We start from the raw sequence: 19,855 nt of genomic DNA on the forward strand, positions 1-19,855 counted from the left end.
ATAATACAGAAAATCGTCAGTGATATCACTCATACATCCAAAATTTCATAATGTTAAAGATAGAGCGATGAAAAATTTGGGGAAAAATCTGGAAAAAAGACTGACGACGCCGTTACTGATTCGTCCCTCTGAAGTCTTCAGCAAACTTTTTACCGGAGGCATTTGGTGATTAATATTCTCCAGAAGTTGAGACTGACGAGAATATTTTCAGAGTTGCTCATGAAAACGGCGTCTAGACAAACCTTTGATCAGATTCCAATTTGATTATGTAACATTTCAGTGAAGTTTGAAATACCTTTGGGTGATACAGTGGGTCGAATTTAGAATGCTATGACTGTAATTTGTAATTCATAAATCCCTTTTTAGTGATACAACATCATGATATTGACTTCTGCTTTAAATCATAAGGTAGTTTTAATCAGATTCCATTTTGATTATATGATATTTCAGTGAAGTTTGAAATACCTTTGGGTGATACAGTGGGTCGAATTTAGAATGCTATGACTGTAATTTTTAATTCATAAATCCCCTCTTAGTGATACCACATCATGAATATTGATACGGACTTATGCTTTAAATCGTAAGGTAGTTTTAATCAGATTCCATTTTGATTATATAACATTTCAGTGAAGTTTGAAATACCTTTGGGTGATACAGTAGGTTGAATTTAGAATGCTATGACTGTAATTTGTAATTCATAAATCCATTTTTAGTGATACCACAACATGATATTGACTTCTGATTTAAATCATAAGGTACTTTTCGATGTAGTTTCTTTTTAAAAGTGCACTCTTTCGAAGACACTTGGGCTTAAAAAATTGTGAAAAATATTTACCTAATACAATCTACTTTGAAATATTCCTGGAACCTACATTTATTTCCGTCGAGTTGACATTTTTTAATAGATGGTATAAACATTAAGTTCCTTTTTTGATCAACCACTAACAGCTCCTGACACTCTAACCAGTATATGAAATAAAAATTCTTTCTTTCCCATATAGAATTCCTGAACAATCTAATTAATCTCCTTCCTAAATATGAATGAAATACTGCATTAATTTACCGTCAATAGCCCTTTTAACTAAACAATCACTGGCGCTCTCCAGCCCTCTAAAAGCTGAGTGGGCCAACTGTTTACAAACCACATAATTAACCTAAATAAATGGACCTTATTAAGTTGGTTATTGAACACAACTGGAGTAGAAAAAAAAAACAACGAATGGTTGACTAATATCATATAATGACCTAGACGTTACCCAAATATCCCTGGAGAACGTCAACTGATTAAAGGCATCATGAACAAACACTCTAGTAATGACATTCTCTCTCTCTCTCTCTCTCTCTCTCTCTCTCTCTCTCTCTCTCTCAAGCCTCCGGTAATCTCAAAAGCCCTGTCTTCGAAAACTAACCCTGTTTGCTACTGAATTCTACCTGACGATCTGTTCGTTCTGACCCAAAGTATTGAAGAGGTAAAACTCCTACGGTGTCTGTCTGCCTGTCTGAATGGTGGCTAGGTAGCTCTGCTTTCATGAAGATCGTTAACCAATGATTCGATCCTGAAAAAAAAAAAAAAAAAAAAAAAAAAAACCCACGATCTGTGAACATTATAAGGAGTGAATTATGTACCTGGTGTCAATGAACTGTTATGGGTTACGGCTGGGTAAGGGAAAAAGAAAGAAAAGATGTGAAAAAAGAACAAATGTCAAAATACATCACTACATAGAATCACAGGAAGGGATCAACGAAGTTACTCTTAACCCCCAACCAGGTCGGGACCGTTAATCACATATTGACTCTCTCTCTCTCTCTCTCTCTCTCTCTCTCTCTCTCTCAGCGTCTATAGGATGCCTTTAAATTAAAGGACGAAGTTTCCTCTTTGTGTACATTTCATGTTTACAATTTCCTATAGATGAGGAATGGGAGTAAATACCGTTTCCCAAAGAAGGATAAGAAAAAAAAAAAAGATTTGTTCAGATTCTTTTATCTTCAAAGATTTACGGATTCCGGCAACAGAAAGTGTGTTGTACCTTTTCTAACAACCCCCCCCCCCCCCTTTCCAACCCCTTTACGTAACGGGTTGCTCTGATGGGTTTAGAGGTCGTGGAAGCGGGCGTGATGTAACTCGCGAAGAATTTACATAAATTACGTATTTGGATACACGAATGATTTTCCGTCTGAGTTCGATTTCGTTGTTTACTATGGATTTGGATTTCTAGAATTTAGGCCCGATGTTCAACTGGCAGGGAGGGGGGGAGGGGGTTGGCGCTACCATACAAAACTTAGTTTACGTAGTTAATGGAAGTAGATGTCATACTGAAGAGTATTTAGCTTCGTAATTATTTATATGGAAATCAAATCGCCTGAAATTACATATAAAATCAGGCTATATATCAGTTTAGTGAGATCAGTGTTACATACTGTATGGACATGAGTCGTGGTATGATAATGAAATAATATCTAACAGATTTAGTAGATTAGAGAACAAAACTCTCAGGAAAATATTGGGAGTTAAATGGCAGGACAGGATAAGAAGTGAAACTATAAGAGATCTTATTTGAGTGCCATGTGTGGATGAGATCATGATGAGGGGTAGATGGAGATGGGTTGGGCATGCTCTTCGGCCTCCCCAAGAGAGAGTAGTCCACGAAACTTTCAACTGGGCTCCACAAGGTACTAGAAGAGTTGGAAGACCAAGGCCTATACGGCTGAGGGCTATGAAGAGTGAAGTAGGAGATGAGGAATAGAGAAGTATTGATTTAAAAGCTCAAGATAGAGACGACTGGCGAAATGAAACTGAGCCCCTTTGCGTCAATAGGCGTATAAGATGATGATGATGATGATGATGAATTAATTCGGTTTTTACTGCTCACACTTTTTGATAGTTTGATATCAATTTTATGTTTGTTGTTTAAACTTTCTCCATATCAATCAGTCATTTTTCTTTGTTTATATTACACTAAACTTTACGTCAGATTTCATACAACATTTTCGTTCTTTTCTCAATTAATCTCATCAAACGTTATTCTTTTCAACTTTCTCATAATTTGATATCTCTCCATTTTAATCATCTGTTCTTTTCCAGGTTGAGTTGCCACCTCGTTTATTCTTTCTATTTAACATTTTTATTCCCCGATATTCTCTTTGGCTTGAGCCATCATCTCATTGTTAATGTCTCATTTATGGCTCACTCTTTCAAACGGATCATTATAATCTCATCTATTTTTCAGTCACCTCATTATCTCTCAGTTATTTTTGTCAGCTGTCTCATTATCTGCTCGTTTTCTTTGTGATTGCCTTATTATCCCAGTGTTCTGTTTTTTCTTCAAAAGAACACTTCCGGCTACAGTATGCGAAATCAGATGATTTTCTTTCCTGCAAGTATTCATGGATGTATGTATATACATGCATACATGCGAGTCTTTATGTATATATATATGTATATATAACATATATAAATACACACACACACACACACACATATATATATATATATATATATAAACAGAATGAGTCTCAAGAGACTGTAAAAGAAGCAGGGGAAGGAAGAGAAGACGATGATTGACGAACTAAGAAAGTTTGCAGGTGTGGACTGACACAGAAAGACCATAAACAGATGCAAGTGGAAGGACATGTCTAAGGCCTTTCTTCTGCTGTAGACAGGCAACGGATGATTAAATACACACACACACACACACACATATATATATATATATATATATATATACATATATATATATATTATATATATACATATATATATTATATATATTATATATATATATATATATATATACACACACTAGGACAAACCAATTCATAAAACAACAATCTGAGAATCTTTTTTTTTCAACACTAATTTCAAGAAATAGAAGTATTTTATTTCATATTTTTACGTAAAAACGGGGAAAATAAAAAAAAAATACTGATGCGGATCAATATTCTCAAAGAGACAGTAAAGCCTCATATATCTCCAAAGGAGCATATATGGCCATCTGATATCTCGGGGACAGTCAACATAATGATTTAGTCAACAGAAGATCTTGTAATATCCCCGAAAAGGGGCAAGAGATCGCGCTAGCTTAAGATGAGAAAAAATAGAAAAAAAAAATAAAAATAATAAAAGGATAAATATTTCAAGATATTAAATAGTGTTCTTTGAGAGTGAAAGAAGTCTTGGCAGCTTATTTTCGTTCAAAGGACGATGGCATGGAAAACTTTGTGCCCATATGTAAATGCTTTGATGATTGTAATTTTTACCTGGAGGCTATTGGGTTTATGATATACTAGATGGAAAAACGACTTTCAATTATTGTTCTTAAAAGAGAGAGAGAGAGAGAGAGAGAGAGAGAGAGAGAGAGAGAGAGAGAGAGAGAGGTCCTTCTTAGGCTGATTTTTTATTTTCATTAGTAGTTAAGTTACAACCTCAGTTGGAAAAACAGGATGCTATAAGCCCAAGGGCTCCAACATGAAAATAGCCGGGTTGAGGAAAGGAAATGAGCAAATAAACTACATTTGGGAGTTGGCACTGAAAAATATAAAATATCTTAAAATAAAAAACAACGTTAAAATAGATATGCCATATGTAAACAATGAAGAGACAACTATGTTAACCTGTTCAACATAAAAACATTCACTGCTAGTTTGACTTTCCGATGTTCCACTGATTCGAATGCCTGATTAGGTAGACACTCCACAATCTGATCACAGCTGTAATAAAACTTCTAAAATACCGTGTAATGTTCAGCCTTATGAGGGCGAAAGCAAGATTGCTTGAGGGTACACTCGGCACACGATTCTATGTAATTTCTCTTCCTCTTTTTTGGGGTTAACGTTTTTATAATTTATATAGAAAATATGGAAATTAATGTTATCACTGTTCTTAAAATATCTTATTTTTCCTTATTTCCCTTCCTCACTCGGCTATTTTCCCTGTTGGGGCCCCCGGGCATATAGCATCCTGCTTTTCCAACTATGGTTGTAGCTTAGCAAGTAATGATAAAAATGGTGATAATACCTAAGGGTTGATTCACACTATTCACGTTCCGGTCAAATATCGTTACATGATTTTGAATGGAAGCGCTCACACTGGCGCTCCGGTCCTGTCACGCTCGTCTCGGTACCGGGGTGTTCACACCGGTGAGATCAGTCTTTTAGCAAAATTATAAATATAAGGGAAAAGCAAAAGTGTAAAGGAATATTGTTCAGTGATACTAGGAAATGTATTTACGCAGTGAATATTAGCCTATTAATGTACATATTGATTTTTTTTTCTATCAAGACCGGAGCGAGACTGGAGCGAGAGCGGACCAGAGCGCCAGTGTGAATGCCTCCATTTAAAATAATGTAACAATATTTGACCAGACCGTGACTAGAGCGAGAGCGGAATCATCCCCAATACTATGTACAGGATGGTACAGTCTTGGAAGACCGGAAAGCAAAAGATCAGAATTATTAAAACTCTTATGCAACATATATAATGAGCTAACTAGCAAACCAAGGTTGAAGATCAACACCGTCTTTTGAAACGCCAAGGATGTTTGTAAAGGAATCTTATCATATAAAATCCAAGGACCGTTTCCCTTTGACTCCATTAAAAGTGAACGAACTAATATGCTGTGTACACATTTGTATTCTACACCGTTATTTACTCTATAATAGAATTCTTCTAACTATTTTCCTATATATTGATCTAGCCTCTTACCAACAGCGGTTTTGAACCCCAGTCATGCAAGGACCCACCTTGAAAAATTATCCCGATACAAAGACTCAAGAGCATTTATTTACTTAAAGTAGCCTGTGATAAATAGAATGTTTATTATTCATTACTAAATGAAGGAGATTAACCAGCCCAGTGAATTATAAAAGAATCTCACAGAGCTGGCACTATTAATATCAGGAAGAAAAAATATTTATATTAATGCTAAATAAATCAATAAAATAAATATATATTAAATATAATGGTTAAAAATACATAAATTGGGGTAAAAACCTGTATCGAATAGAAATCTAAATCTTATTTATAAAACCTGTTTCTAAAATCTTAAAAACTGAGAAATTCTCATAATCTGAAAAAAGGTCAGTAAATAATTTCTCACCAAAAAATCTCTCTCTCTCTCTCTCTCTCTCTCTCTCTCTCTCTCTCTCTCTCTCTCTCTCTAAATTTTACAGTTGCTAAAAATATGTTTTATGATTTAAAGGAAGTCACACGCAATGTATCTGGGTACTGCTTAACGAGATGTGTACATCAAATACCCAAATTAGGAAGCAAAGAAGCATCGAATCATAAGGAAAACTTATCTAGACCTCATGTGAGACAAAAGGAAGTAATAAGGAGGAATAAAATCACTATGAACGGATAAAGATGTTTGTAATGCTGGGGAAAAAAAAAGAAAAAAAAAAGCTTGTAATAAAAAGGATAAGAGGAGCATGTAATTAAAAGCAATCAGTATATCACTCAGTGATTAATCAGTAACAAGGTAGCTTTAAATAACGAGAATGTTGAGAGAGTAATAATGTACCCTATTAAAACGAAGAAATAATAAGGCAGCCTGTAATAACTGCGGAATAAGTAGGGAGTCTGGGAAAAATTCATTAGGCAGCCTGTGATGATGAAGGAGTAAATCGCAGTCTGTAAAGGCGAGGGATTAATAAGGTAACCTATAATCATGAAGGACTATTAAGGCAGTTTCTGATAAAAGAGTTAATAATAAGGTAGCCTATAAGGATAACGGGGTAATAATGCAGCTTGTAATAAAGAGTGAGCAACAAGGTAGACTGTGATAATAAAAAGTAGTAAGGCAGCCTGTAACAACGAGGAAATATTACGAGCAATAATTATGAGGAATAAGCAGCCTATAATAACGATGGATTAGTAAGGAAACCTGTAACACCAAAAAGTATTAAGGCAGCCAGTAATAACGAGGAAAATAAGGAAGCCTGTAATAACTAGGGGTAATAAGGGAGTGCTTAATAACAAGGGAGCAATAAGGGTGCCTGTGGTGACGAAGGCAGTCTTTATCAATGACGAAATACTATGGCAGCCTATAATGATGCAGGAAAAATACAGCAGCCTGTAATGATGAGGGATTAATAAAGCACCCTCCAATAACAAAGGAATAATAAGGCAACCTGTAAGAATGAAAGAACAATATGTAGTCTCTAATAACTAAGGCACCCTGTAAAAACTGTGACGAGCCGAGAGAAGGTTGTGACTCAAAGGCGGAATGAAAGCAACTGAGTAACTTGATTAGAGAACATCCGTTTATATGTACATAAACTCCATGCAAAAAAGGCAGAAAAGACATAACGGGCAATTTCATGTTCAACCGACACCGCACAGGTTAACAGTTAACGGTGGGAAAAACAGACATGTTATTTCAGGTCCTTATCAGTGCGAGGGGAGAGCGAAGATACAAGCATAAAGAAATATCACGTCAGCCTACAATGATGAAAAGAAATGAGGCAGATTGTAATGACAAGGCAATAAGAACGGGGAACGTATAACAAAAGGGGAACGTATAACCAAAGGAGTAATATGGCTGTATTTAATACCGAGGAAGTAACAAGACAGTGGTTTATAAGCATGGAGTAATAGTGTAATAAGTAAAGGAGTCTGGTTTCAGTTCCAGTGTCATTCGAAGTAATAAGCACCATATCGTCAGCCGAGAAAGCCCAAAACCCCACTGTGATTACCAACCACAATAGTAATCTTCCTAGTAAACAGCTTGAACTTACATTCCAGAGCTGGGATCGATCTGCTGCCATGTAAATGCTAGGTAAACGAGTTACCACTATACTAGTAATTATGCATTATGTAATACCAAAAACATGATAAGGAACCCTGTAATTATGAAGAAATAATAAGCAGCCAGTAATGACGAGGAAGTGATAAGGCAACCAGTATTAATGAAGGAGTAATAAGGCTGTCTGTAATAATACAAGAGTAATAAGGCAGACTGTGATAATAAAGGAGTAATAGGGAAGCCTGTAATGGTGAGAGAGAAATATGGCAGCTTGTAATAACAAGGGAGTAATAAGGCCTCCAGCAATGATGTAGTTATAATACAGGGAGTACTAAGACAAGCTGTGATATCCAAAAATCAAAAGGCAGCTTGTAACAATGAAAAGTAACGCAGCAGCAAGTAATAACGTGGGAGTAATAAGGTAACCTGTTCAAAGGAAGAAACATAAGCATCCCACAAATATGTAATAACGAAGAAACAATAAAGCATCCTGCAAACATGTAATAGCGAGGAAGCACTGAATGAGAATAACAAGAAAAGAACCAGCAAGGGAGAAGTGATGGCGATAAAGCTGTCGATCAAAGTGGACGATTACTGAACTTCGGGCTCCAATCTTATAACTGTTAAAGACATTAAGTTGCCCGTCCCATCGGCCTCGGTATTTGAATAATAAATGTGACTGAGAACAGATTCCTTTGTAACTGAAATGAAATTTAAGATTGGATTAATTGACACGAATTGTATTCCGTAATTGGAATTTGAGGATTTGAATTAGATTTATAAATTGGGAGTCATATTATTATTATTATTATTATTATTATTATTATTATTATTATTATTATTATTATTATTATTATTATTGTTATTATTATTATTATTATTATTAGCTAAGCAACAACACTAGTTGGTAAAGCGGGATGCCATAAGTCCAAAGGGCCAAGGAGTACATTCAGCGCTGAGATGCAGCAGGGTAAAATCCCATAGTTGTACTATGAAGTGAAAGTTAAGAGAGAATGAACACTTATATATCAAGAGTAGTAGAGGAGTAAAAAGTTGGTCCATTTAGTTGGCGAAGGGGCATTTCAGGGGCCCTCTAGCAATACCTATAAGAAACGACGTGAGGTGTACTGACGGCACTAACCTACTTTGGAGCCAAGATAATTTATGACAGACCTGCCACTACTACTGGCTAGCTTTTTATGATAAGTTAGAAAAGGCGTTTAGCTTTTGAGAAATAAATGAAAGGAAACTACAAATGTCTTTGAAGTTGGTAAAATTTCCAAAAATTAATTCAACAGCAGTTTCCAAAAAATCAAATTCAACCAATAATTTATTTCAACAGCAACGTTTACCAGACTTGAATTCAACAACGATTTCTAAAATTGGAATTCATCAGTGGTCCCCAAAAATTGAAAGCAAATGCAAACTTTCCATAAATTAAAACATCAGCAAAGTCTCAAAAAATAAAAAACCACAGCAAACTTTATAAAAATTAACTTAAACAGCAAAGTTTCAAAAATTAAATTCAACAGCAAAGTTACCAAAATTAAATCCAACAGCAAAGTTTTAAAAATATCAATTCAACACCCTCTGGAAAAGAGCGCAAAATGGGGGTAAAATGGCTTATGAAATCTCAAAGATGTAACATTCCAGCCTTAAGTACGTAGGAAGAGTATAGGTATAACTTAAAATTTATGGAAAAGACATTTCCAAAGATTGGCAGTAGAGTGAAGAAAACATTTAACAAAAGCAACAAACGATTCTTCCTAATTTAGAATAACAAATCAGAAATGAAAACAAATGAAAATAGATCTTTGTATTATAGCCTGGCCGGAATCTTAAAAGGAAACTATCTTTAACATTTTCATATTAATTTCAATATTCTTCAGTTACGGTAATCAGCCTTCAAAGGTGATGCCTTTGCTTAAATACTCAACCTAATTAAAGACAACTTGAATACGTTAAAACAAAAAACAAAAACGAAAAGTAAAGAAATGGTAAAAAGTCTTGAAATAATATTCTGGAAAAGAAATAAGAATAGGATATAAATTGGGAGTTGCCCCATCTGGGCCCTGTTATTTCTTTCACCATAACAGGAAAATGGTGAACTTTCGAGATTCATACAAAATAAAATGGAAAAAATGGGGAGAAAATGGATACAAAATATACTTGCGGCCAAAACTTTTTATCAAACCTTTCTACAAAGTTGCGGACAAAATCGATCATCTTCGGGAACGATGAGGCGACAAATATTAGAACTACATGAAAGTTATAAAGAAAATAGCTGTTATATAAAAAAGAGAATATATATATATATATATATATATACACACACATAAATATATATATATACATATATATATATACATATATATATATATATACACACATATATATATATATATATATATAGGTTGCGCTCATCTCTCCCAGTCGCTTGGTAGAGGAGAGAGGGAGTAGCCATAACCTTGTGAAAGAGAGATCTGTGTGTGCGTGCATATCTAAATATCTAGCCGCTCATTCTTGACGGGTCGTGTACACTAATATCATCGTCAAATGCATGAATATGGAATAAACCAAAAAGAGGTTTATTCTGATTATTCTTTTCACCTACTTTAAAAATCTCGTTTATCTTATACTCGTGACGCCATTTAACGGAAAAAATTTCTTTGTTGTGTGTATCGACCTTAATTTTTATCATTTTTATTTTGGTCCATTGTTAAGATGGGTGGGAACTCCATAAAATTTGACTGATTTTTTTTTCTTCAGAATATAAGTCGATCTGAGAGCGAAATGAGCTTGGTAAAGCTCCCCAGAAGTCATAAACTCAAGATAGTGAAAGTGAAATCTTTAAGGACAACTTTCACAAGCAATAATGTTTACTCCACCAAGTATCATGAATTAAGAAATACACTTATAAACCAGTGGAAACAACCGATCTGATATAATGCAGAAAAATAAAAAAAGAATAAATCATATAGATGAATTATTTTTTGGAACCAACTGTATCAAGTTAAAACTAAGCTTTTTTATGAATCCTTGTTTTGTAAACATTTCCACCTAATAACCCAGTGAGTACCAAAATGCACCATACAACTATACCGTAATTACCAACCGAAAAGTCATTATTAACCACCCTATTCACCCAACATTACCCTTAAAACAATCATTAATTTCCAGGCATCCCTCGTTGAAGACAAATATCGCCATACCTTCAACAAGAGAAATCTTTGCCAATAAAATTGTATTTTCAAGACGGAAAAACCGGCGGGGAGCTTATCCATTTTATTAATGGGAAAGAAAGACAATGGATGGCCAGAACATAAATCAAAATACTCTTTTCCTATATCGTCTTTTTCCGCTTTATTCTCTTTTTTACATTTTCAATTTGAACTGGTTCCGAAGATTTACGTTTCTTTCTTGTCTTTTAATAACGCGTGTGGAAGCCATTTTTTTTTCTTTTAAAGTAGTTGGCTGCTTGTTTTTGTTGTTGTTGTTGTTGTTGTTGTTGTTGTTGTTGTTTGTTTGTTTGTTTGAGTTAATTTGCAGACTCGATGCAAAGAAAGAGCTTTGCTGCTTTGAAGAAGCGTGCTTCTGCTGCACCTGGTTTTCATTTCTGCTCCTGATGGTGTTGCACTCTTTGTTGTTTTTAATGCTTTTGTTGTCCGTGTTTGAGGTGGCAGCTGGGCCGTCCTCATCTCTGGTAGTGCCAGGGGCGCTGCCAAGTTTCTGCTTTCACTGTCCTTTACATTCAGGAACCACAGAAAGGTGATGTTTAGTTTCCAAAATTGCAGTGTTCCGCCGACTGAAATAATCACATAAATGGCCAAATATATAAAGAAATATGAATATACAACATAATTCCAAAGTCACACAACGAACGTTCTTAATAAATTATCCCTTGTCACGACAATAAATTATAATTTTTTTGTTCACTTGCCCATTTATATTTACAAAGAAAAATTTTCATGTAATTCATATTAAGCTTTTATCTGTTAATGTAATATGGCGTCATAAGTAAAAGGGTCATGTAGCTCATTATGTCATTAAACTCGATCGCTTTTTTTTTATTATTGGACACACACACTCACACACACACTCTCTCTCTCTCTCTCTCTCTCTCTCTCTCTCTCTCTCTCTCGTAAGAATGTAAACCTTTCTATTATCTTTCTTTTTTTTTAAATTATTTTCTTAGAAGTATGCTTAATGATCCTTACCTATTTAAAAATGACTTCAATACATATCTCGTCAATAAAAACGGGCTAAACATTCTACCAAGCACTTATTCAGCATTCCCTTTATTAAAAACGACACAACGCTTCCTGTTACATAATAATGTAAATATTTTTCTCGTTTGTAAGAATTCAGGCAATTTCTCTATCGATAAAATTATTCATTTGATTCTTCTCTCCTTAAAAAAATTCAAAATCTGTCTTTCTTAAATGCATGCACTAAAAATCTTTCTCCTTTTATAAAATGTACCAATATTTACAGTCTATTACGAGATTATATTCAAAATGCTTTTCCTTTCAAGAATGCACTCAGATGCTCTCTTCCTTACTTAAATGCACCCATGTGTTATCTTTTTTACAAGAATATATTCACATTTTCTCTTTAACAAAAACGTACTGAAGTTTTTTTCACTTAGGAATACACTTAATATTTTGTGTTCTTCACAAACTCCACTGGAATTAATTCAATTTTAAAATGCAATTAATTTTCTCCCTGCACTAAAATCTTCTCTCCTTACAAATAATGCACTGAACCTTTTCTCCCGTTCACGTGAAGCTTTTTCCTTACCAGAATGTATAAAAAAAATTCTCTCCTTTACGAGAATTCACTTAAATGTTTTCTCCTTCACAAGAATACATTAAGATTTCTCTCCTAAAGGAGAATGCACTTTCATGTTCACACCTTCTGAAGAATGCATTTAGATTTCTCTCCATCACAAGAATACATTAAAGATTTCTCTCCTAAAGGAGAATGCTCTTTAATGTTCACTCCTTCAAAAGAATACATTTAGATTCTCTCATTCACTAGAATGCATTTACATTTTCTCTCCTACAGGAGAGGCACTTCAATGTTCACACCTTCAGAAGAATGCATTTAAATTTCTCCCATTCACTAGAATGTATTTACATTTTCTCTCCTAAAGGAGAATGCACTTTAATGTTCTCTTTCAGAAAAATGCCTTTAAATTTCTCTCATTCACTAGAATGCATTTACATTTTCTCTCCTAAAGGAGAATGCACTTTAATGTTCACACCTTCAGAAGAATGCATTTAAGACTTCTCTCATTCACTAGAATGCAATTAACATTTTCTCTCCTAAAGGAGAATGCACTTTAATGTTCTCTCCATAACAAGAATGCCATTCAACCTTCTCCTCTTTATTCCTCTAACAGCTTTTGATGTCTGAGCGACGGGAGAGCTTGCGCGCCTGCCGGGTCATGGCCGTCGTGTCCTTGTCGTTCGTCATCACCATCACGCCTTGGACTCTGCGCCAAATCATTGCAGCTTGCACTAATTCCAGGGTAAGGATAATAACATGGAGGTTGCTGTGTTAAAATATGATGGGGGATTTTAACAATTCTTGATCCAATAAGACTGGAAAACAAGCGCGTCTTGTGTACTTACGACTGGTCGCATGATTCTCGGGTCCTGCATGTTCAACAATGGACACTTTAACATGTGCATGACCTTGAATAAAATTGATTGTGAACAAAGATGAATTCAAGATACTTTTCACTGAAAAGTTCATACTTTTAACTAGGCAGTGTATCTATATATATAAATAAATATATATTATAATATATATACTATATATATAATATACATATATATATATGAGAGAGAGAGAGAGAGAGAGAGAGAGAGAGAGAGAGAGAGAGAGAGGATGAGTGTGTGTATGCTGTGTATAAAACTGCAATTTATTACTTTTCACCGCCTGACAACAATAACTCGGCATGAATGGAAAAACGTCACTAAAAGAAATTAAATTTTGCAAAGCAAAAAAAATATTCATATTTATATTTCAAAGGATGGATTGTTTTCTGCGTAAACTGGAAATGAAGAGAGAGAGAGAGAGAGAGAGAGAGAGAGAGAGAGAGAGAGAGAGAGAGAGTGTACGCTATGTATAAACCTGCAATTTATTACTTTTCACCGCCTGACAACAATAACTCGGCAGAATGGAAAAATGTCACAAACAGAAATTAAATTTTGCAAAGCAAGAAAAATATTCATATATATATTTCAAAGGATTGATTGTTTTCTGCGTAAACTGGAAATGCAGAGAGAGAGAGAGAGAGAGAGAGAGAGAGAGAGAGAGAGAGAGAGAGAGAGAGAGAGAGAGAGAGAGAGAGAGAGAGAGAATTTTGTAAACTGGCTTGGTGAGAAACCTCTTATTTTTTAATAACGAAGATGAGTAATTAATTTGTATAATGTTCATTATAAGTGGTATCAACGAGTATATTCAAAACCGTGACGCCAGCAATTATGATATTGATAATTATCGTTATCATCACAAACTCAACGGGATTTTATTAGAAGATTCGTTCATTATCACTTCCGGAACTTACTCTCAATGGTGTACTTTATTGTTAGCAACAATACATCCAAAGCTTTTTTTTTTTTCTTTTTTTTTGCATTCTTATTTCGCACAACTGATTTCAGTTATCCACGTCATCCGTTACCCCGAAAACTAAGCTTATTGCATAATGAACTATTTTACAACAGCATTTGAAAAACGTTAAATTGATTTACTTTAAAACAATAAAATACTCCAATTACATATATAAATATTAGGCGTTTGTTATCCGTTCCAATTCATAAAATGTATTACTATCTGAAAACCTTCAAACTATATCCTTACATTTTCACATTGTATTTTCCCATTAAGCTCTACAAATGTAACCTTTTTTTGAAAAACATTCAGGATCACATAATTCAAACCTTATTCTTTCATAATTATAAGATTTTTACTGTCTCGATGTTTCTTTCCTTATGCTCCGACCTGTATTAGGACTTTCTCAACTTCTACAACCCAATTTTCTTACTTCCCTCTATATGCCACAATTCCAATTGTCTTGTCTAATTAATCCTAGAATCTAACTGGCAGGTTCCCTTGAGCTGCAGAACCTAATTGACAAATCCTCTTCAATTTCTAAATAGATAGCATTCTTTCATTTTTTCGTATCTACCTGGCAAAATACCTTGATTTTCAAGAATACATAATATTCAATTCATCCCAGAATCTACACTGTTAAGAAAACAAATTTTAATCGGAAATTCTCTGTAAAAATAAACTGCTCTCTGCCGTACTTCAGTAAAATTCAGGCTACCGTAATTTTCTTCACTCTTCTTTGTTATTATCTTTTATGGGTTGGTGACCGTAATATCACCCCTTGACGTCAATATACACGTTTTTGAAACCCTAAATGCCAGGCAACATTCATCCCAGGATATTTACAGTTTTTTAGGGCAAATTTTTAAGTGTAGCTTGTATGTTCCCTAGAACTCCAGAACCTAATTAACAAATCCTCTTCAATTTCTTGAATATATAGCATTCTTTCATTTAAAAAATCTAATAGGCATATTCCCCTCACTTCATAAAACATAATTACTTCATTCTTATTTATATTTCTCACCTTTCCAGATACCAGGTGGACTGGACTACGCCGTGTGGATAGTGAATATCTTTGGAGGCACAATCATCCTATTCATATACTGGTTACTTTCACCCACATTCAGAAGGGCGTTAGATGAAACTCTACATAACAGGGTAAGAGTAAATTCTCAACTTATAGAGGCCTAAGTATGGGAAAGACATGTTTAGCGCAAAGCATCCTCATAAAGGAATCTCGTTTTAAACTCAATTAATGGTATAAGAAAACTTGATTATAAAAATATTTCGACTGATGCGTTATATATTAATAACCATTGTTTTTTCGGCTAAAAGTAACAAATTTGATATTTACTATATAACAAAACAAGGGTTAACACATAGAATGCTACTTCATTGTTAAACATTTACAAAACATCGCTTGATACATATTTAAAGCAACACTAAATTATAATCATTTGCATATCTCTTTTTTATCACATCGTCCAAAAGAGCTATAGATATCAATTAAAACTTTCTTGCTCACCAGAAAAAAAAACAAATAAAGATATGATGCGAGAAAAAAAATGACTAAAGTAATCAATGAAAATTTTTTCTCAACAAAGAAATTATAGTAATATAGATATGCTGTAGGAAAAAAAATTACTATAGATATTAATAACACAATTTCTTTCTCAACAACAACAAAAAAGTTAATATAGATATGCTGTAGTAACAAAAATGACTATAGTTATCAAATAACAAATTTCTTTCACACACAAAAAAAAAAAAACACCTAAAGATATGCTGCGGGAACGTGTACTACGACCAAGGGGACGACGTGACGATGGTCCAACTGCCGCAGAAGGACCACCACTACGTCCCAACGTGCAACCACGACAGCTTCCGCCTCAAACACGACAACTTCCGCTTCAACAACGGCGGTCACGCTGCCGACTGCCCCGCGGTGCCCCCGCCCCCCAGAATAAACAATACCTGCAAGAGGGCAGCTACCCAGAGCTGCAACACCACTCCCAGACACTTGGCCAACGGCAGGGCGGGAGGAGGCGGCGTTGCAGGGGGACATCACAACGGAGCCTACGACATCGAAGCCATGGGAGAAAAGTACTGGGGAGAGGTAAGGAATTCCCCTTAATGTGTATGTATATGTATATGTATATGTATATGTATATGTATATATATATATATATATATATATATATATATATATATATATATATATATATATATATATATATACACATATGGGTGAGGACTATGAAGCGTGGAGTGGCAGATGAATGGAGAAGTATTGATTTAAAAGCTCAAGATAGAGACGACTGGCGAAATCTGGCCGAGGCCCTTACTATATATATATATATATATATATATATATATATATATATATATATATATATATATATATATATATATATATATATATATATATATATATATACACACACACACACACACACACACACACATATATATATATATATATATATATATATATATATATATATATATATATATATATATATATGGCACAGCCTTAAATAAGCTCAAGTGTTTCTGTGACTATGAGAAGCGTCCTAATATGTATACGTAAGATATTCACTGGATCTAATCAAAAAAGAAAAAAACCCTCTTGATACAATTTACGATTCGTGTCCTTTTTTAATCCATTAACATCTTAGACACTAGAACAGGGGATCTTAACCAGGGGGAGGGTGAATTTCCCTCCAGGGAGGACTTTTAGGTTTTCGAGGGGAGGAACCAGGACCACAGACTGTGGGGGAATTTGGACCATAGATTGTGGGTGAATTTGGACCATAGATTGTGGGTGAATTTGGACCATAGATTGTGGGTGAATTTGGACCATAGATTGTGGGTGAATTTGGACCATAGATTGTGGGTGAATTTGGACCATAGATTGTGGGGGAATTTGGACCATAGATTGTGGGGGAATTTGGACCATAGATTGAGGAGGAATTAGGAACAAAGATTCGGGGGGGGGGGGGGGATCAGGATCATAGATTAGGGGGCCAATTAGGACGACAGATTCTACTGCTTTTGAGCTCCAGCGGGAGCACTCGAAAAATAACCCATATAAAATTGTAAACGTATAAGTACTTATATGGAAAAAATTAAAGAATTTTTTTGCATTATATGCATATTGAATGAAAGGTTCGAGGTACAAAATCTTGGATTGGTATGGAAGAATGACATTCTTGACATGTGATGAGAGGGGTGCATGGTTGAAAATCACTTCACTAGAGTAAATCTTTCACGTTATCTTAAGGTGATAACGTTTGTGCCATTAGTTCTCTTATATTCCCGTCTCAGTTTGTGACTAATATCCTCTTCTCCCACCTCCTTCCAGATTCTGGAACGCACCGTGTCTTCGATGTCACTGCAAAACCTCCAGAGAATATACAGAAACAACTCCACTTCGCATCCGGAGCTGCGACTGAGCCACGCTTCGAACTGGCACATATAAAACAAATTGACAAAATAAGAATTTTAAATTACATCTCTACGCGAACGTATAAAACATATATAATAATTCACCTTTTTTAATTAATGGAAATCATCAGAAAACTGGATAGCATACAACGAAACAAGTACGATATTGATTGACTGGAATATTGTAGATATATCTGGCATAGAAATATTAGGCGAATTACAGAATGTTTTGATGTCCTTAAAACGTTGGAGAAAACCGATCTTGTTCTGTGCTCTTTAACATAGATTTTTTAGAATTTATATAAAGTTTAGAAAACTGTTATAAAGGAATACACATACTCCATAACATGCTCTCAATACTGGGATGATAAGCGTTAAGGAAGATATAAATAAGTTATAAATGATGTACAACACTTTTAGAAGTGGCAAGTGTTTGCACTATATATGTGCAATTTTCTTATATTTCATATATATATATATATATATATATATATATATATATATATATATATATATATATATATATATATATATATACTTATATGTGCATATATATGTATGTATGTACAGTATATGTATATGTACATGTACATATATATATATATATATATATATATATATATATATATATATATATATATATATATATATATATATATATATATCAGCTAACCGTCGTTTTCTTTGAGGACATATATGTCCAGTAAATGGTGAGGGTTTCACGATGGAGATGCACCAAGTAAAGTCATATCCATATAACATTAAAAGTAAATACATAACATTAAATATATATATATATATATATATATATATATATATATATATATATATATAAATATATATATATGTATATATATATATATATATATATATATATATATATATATATATATATATAAAGCCTGAATTGGTAGAGAAACAATGTCGAAGATGCTGTGAATATTTGGTGAAGAAGATGAATGGTTGCTGTTGATTAAGATCTAAATAGATGCGGGTATGAGATAAGGATGTTTCCCCTGTTAAATATTTTATGGAAGGCCTAATGAGAGTAGGCCTAGAGAGTGCAGCTGATGTAAATACAAGGCTGTAGGATAGGGTAATGGGTGATGAATGGATCATGGAATGTGGATGATACGATATTAAATTGCATTAGTAAAGAGAAACTGAAGGAGGTAATGAAGGAGTTTGGAAACAGAGAAGTAGAGAGTAAATGTGAACAGGATTAAGGGGATAAGGGTAAAGTGAAAATAGTTAATAGGAACAGTGAATATTACAACCGATAATAAAAGGATGGCAGCTTGAATGATAAGGATACTTAGTTTTGAGTATAAAGAAAGGGATTATACAAGAACCTATCAGACGGTAAAGCCGTAGTGTGGCAAACACTGGGAATGTATTTAGAATGTCTATGAATGCCGAGGCTGTTGAGTTAACTTTCTTTAACAAAAGTGAAGCTTGATGTTTAACGCACATAAAGAAAAACGGTTGAAGCTATTGAAATGAATTTTTTTTACAATAAACATAGAGTAAAATAAGAGATAAATCAAAAACTTAAAAATGAGGTGAAAAGGTGAAATGATTTTGGTATTGATGCATGAATATGAAAAGGATAGAATAGTAAAAGGATGATGTTATAGAAGTAATAGCATTCAAAGGGTCTCAAAATCTAAGAAGTACATCTGACATGATTCTAACTACCTTTATTTTCTTGGTATATGGGACTTCAACTATGATTTAGCAGATAAAGTGAAATGATATTGGCTTGGTATTATATACATATATACATATATACATATACAGTACACATATAAACATATTATTTATATATATATATATATATATATATATATATATATGCATATATATACATACACATAATATAAATACATATATATTTACATATATATTTACATATAAATAAATAAATAAATATATAAATATATGTATATGTATATATATACATATAGTGTAAGTGGGTACACATACACGCACGCACACAAATATATACATATATATATATATGTATGTATATACAAATGTATATA

The 19,855-nt window shown here is 33.8% G+C and overlaps 1 protein-coding gene across 1 annotated transcript in view; it reads left to right on the forward strand.

Annotated features, from left to right (window-relative positions):
- The window catches only part of LOC137622022 (trace amine-associated receptor 1), a 386,751-nt gene extending 368,508 nt beyond the window's left edge, over nt 1-18,243 (forward strand). Inside the window, 4 exon segments of the mRNA XM_068352506.1 lie at nt 13,147-13,275; nt 15,396-15,521; nt 16,144-16,479; nt 17,728-18,243. Of these exon segments, the coding sequence (XP_068208607.1) occupies nt 13,147-13,275; nt 15,396-15,521; nt 16,144-16,479; nt 17,728-17,844 (708 nt within the window). The 3' untranslated portion in view covers nt 17,845-18,243.
- Nucleotides 18,244-19,855: the final 1,612 nt, after the last annotated feature.

This window comes from Palaemon carinicauda, chromosome 28 (genome assembly GCF_036898095.1).
Source record: "Palaemon carinicauda isolate YSFRI2023 chromosome 28, ASM3689809v2, whole genome shotgun sequence".
NCBI lineage: Eukaryota > Metazoa > Arthropoda > Malacostraca > Decapoda > Palaemonidae > Palaemon > Palaemon carinicauda.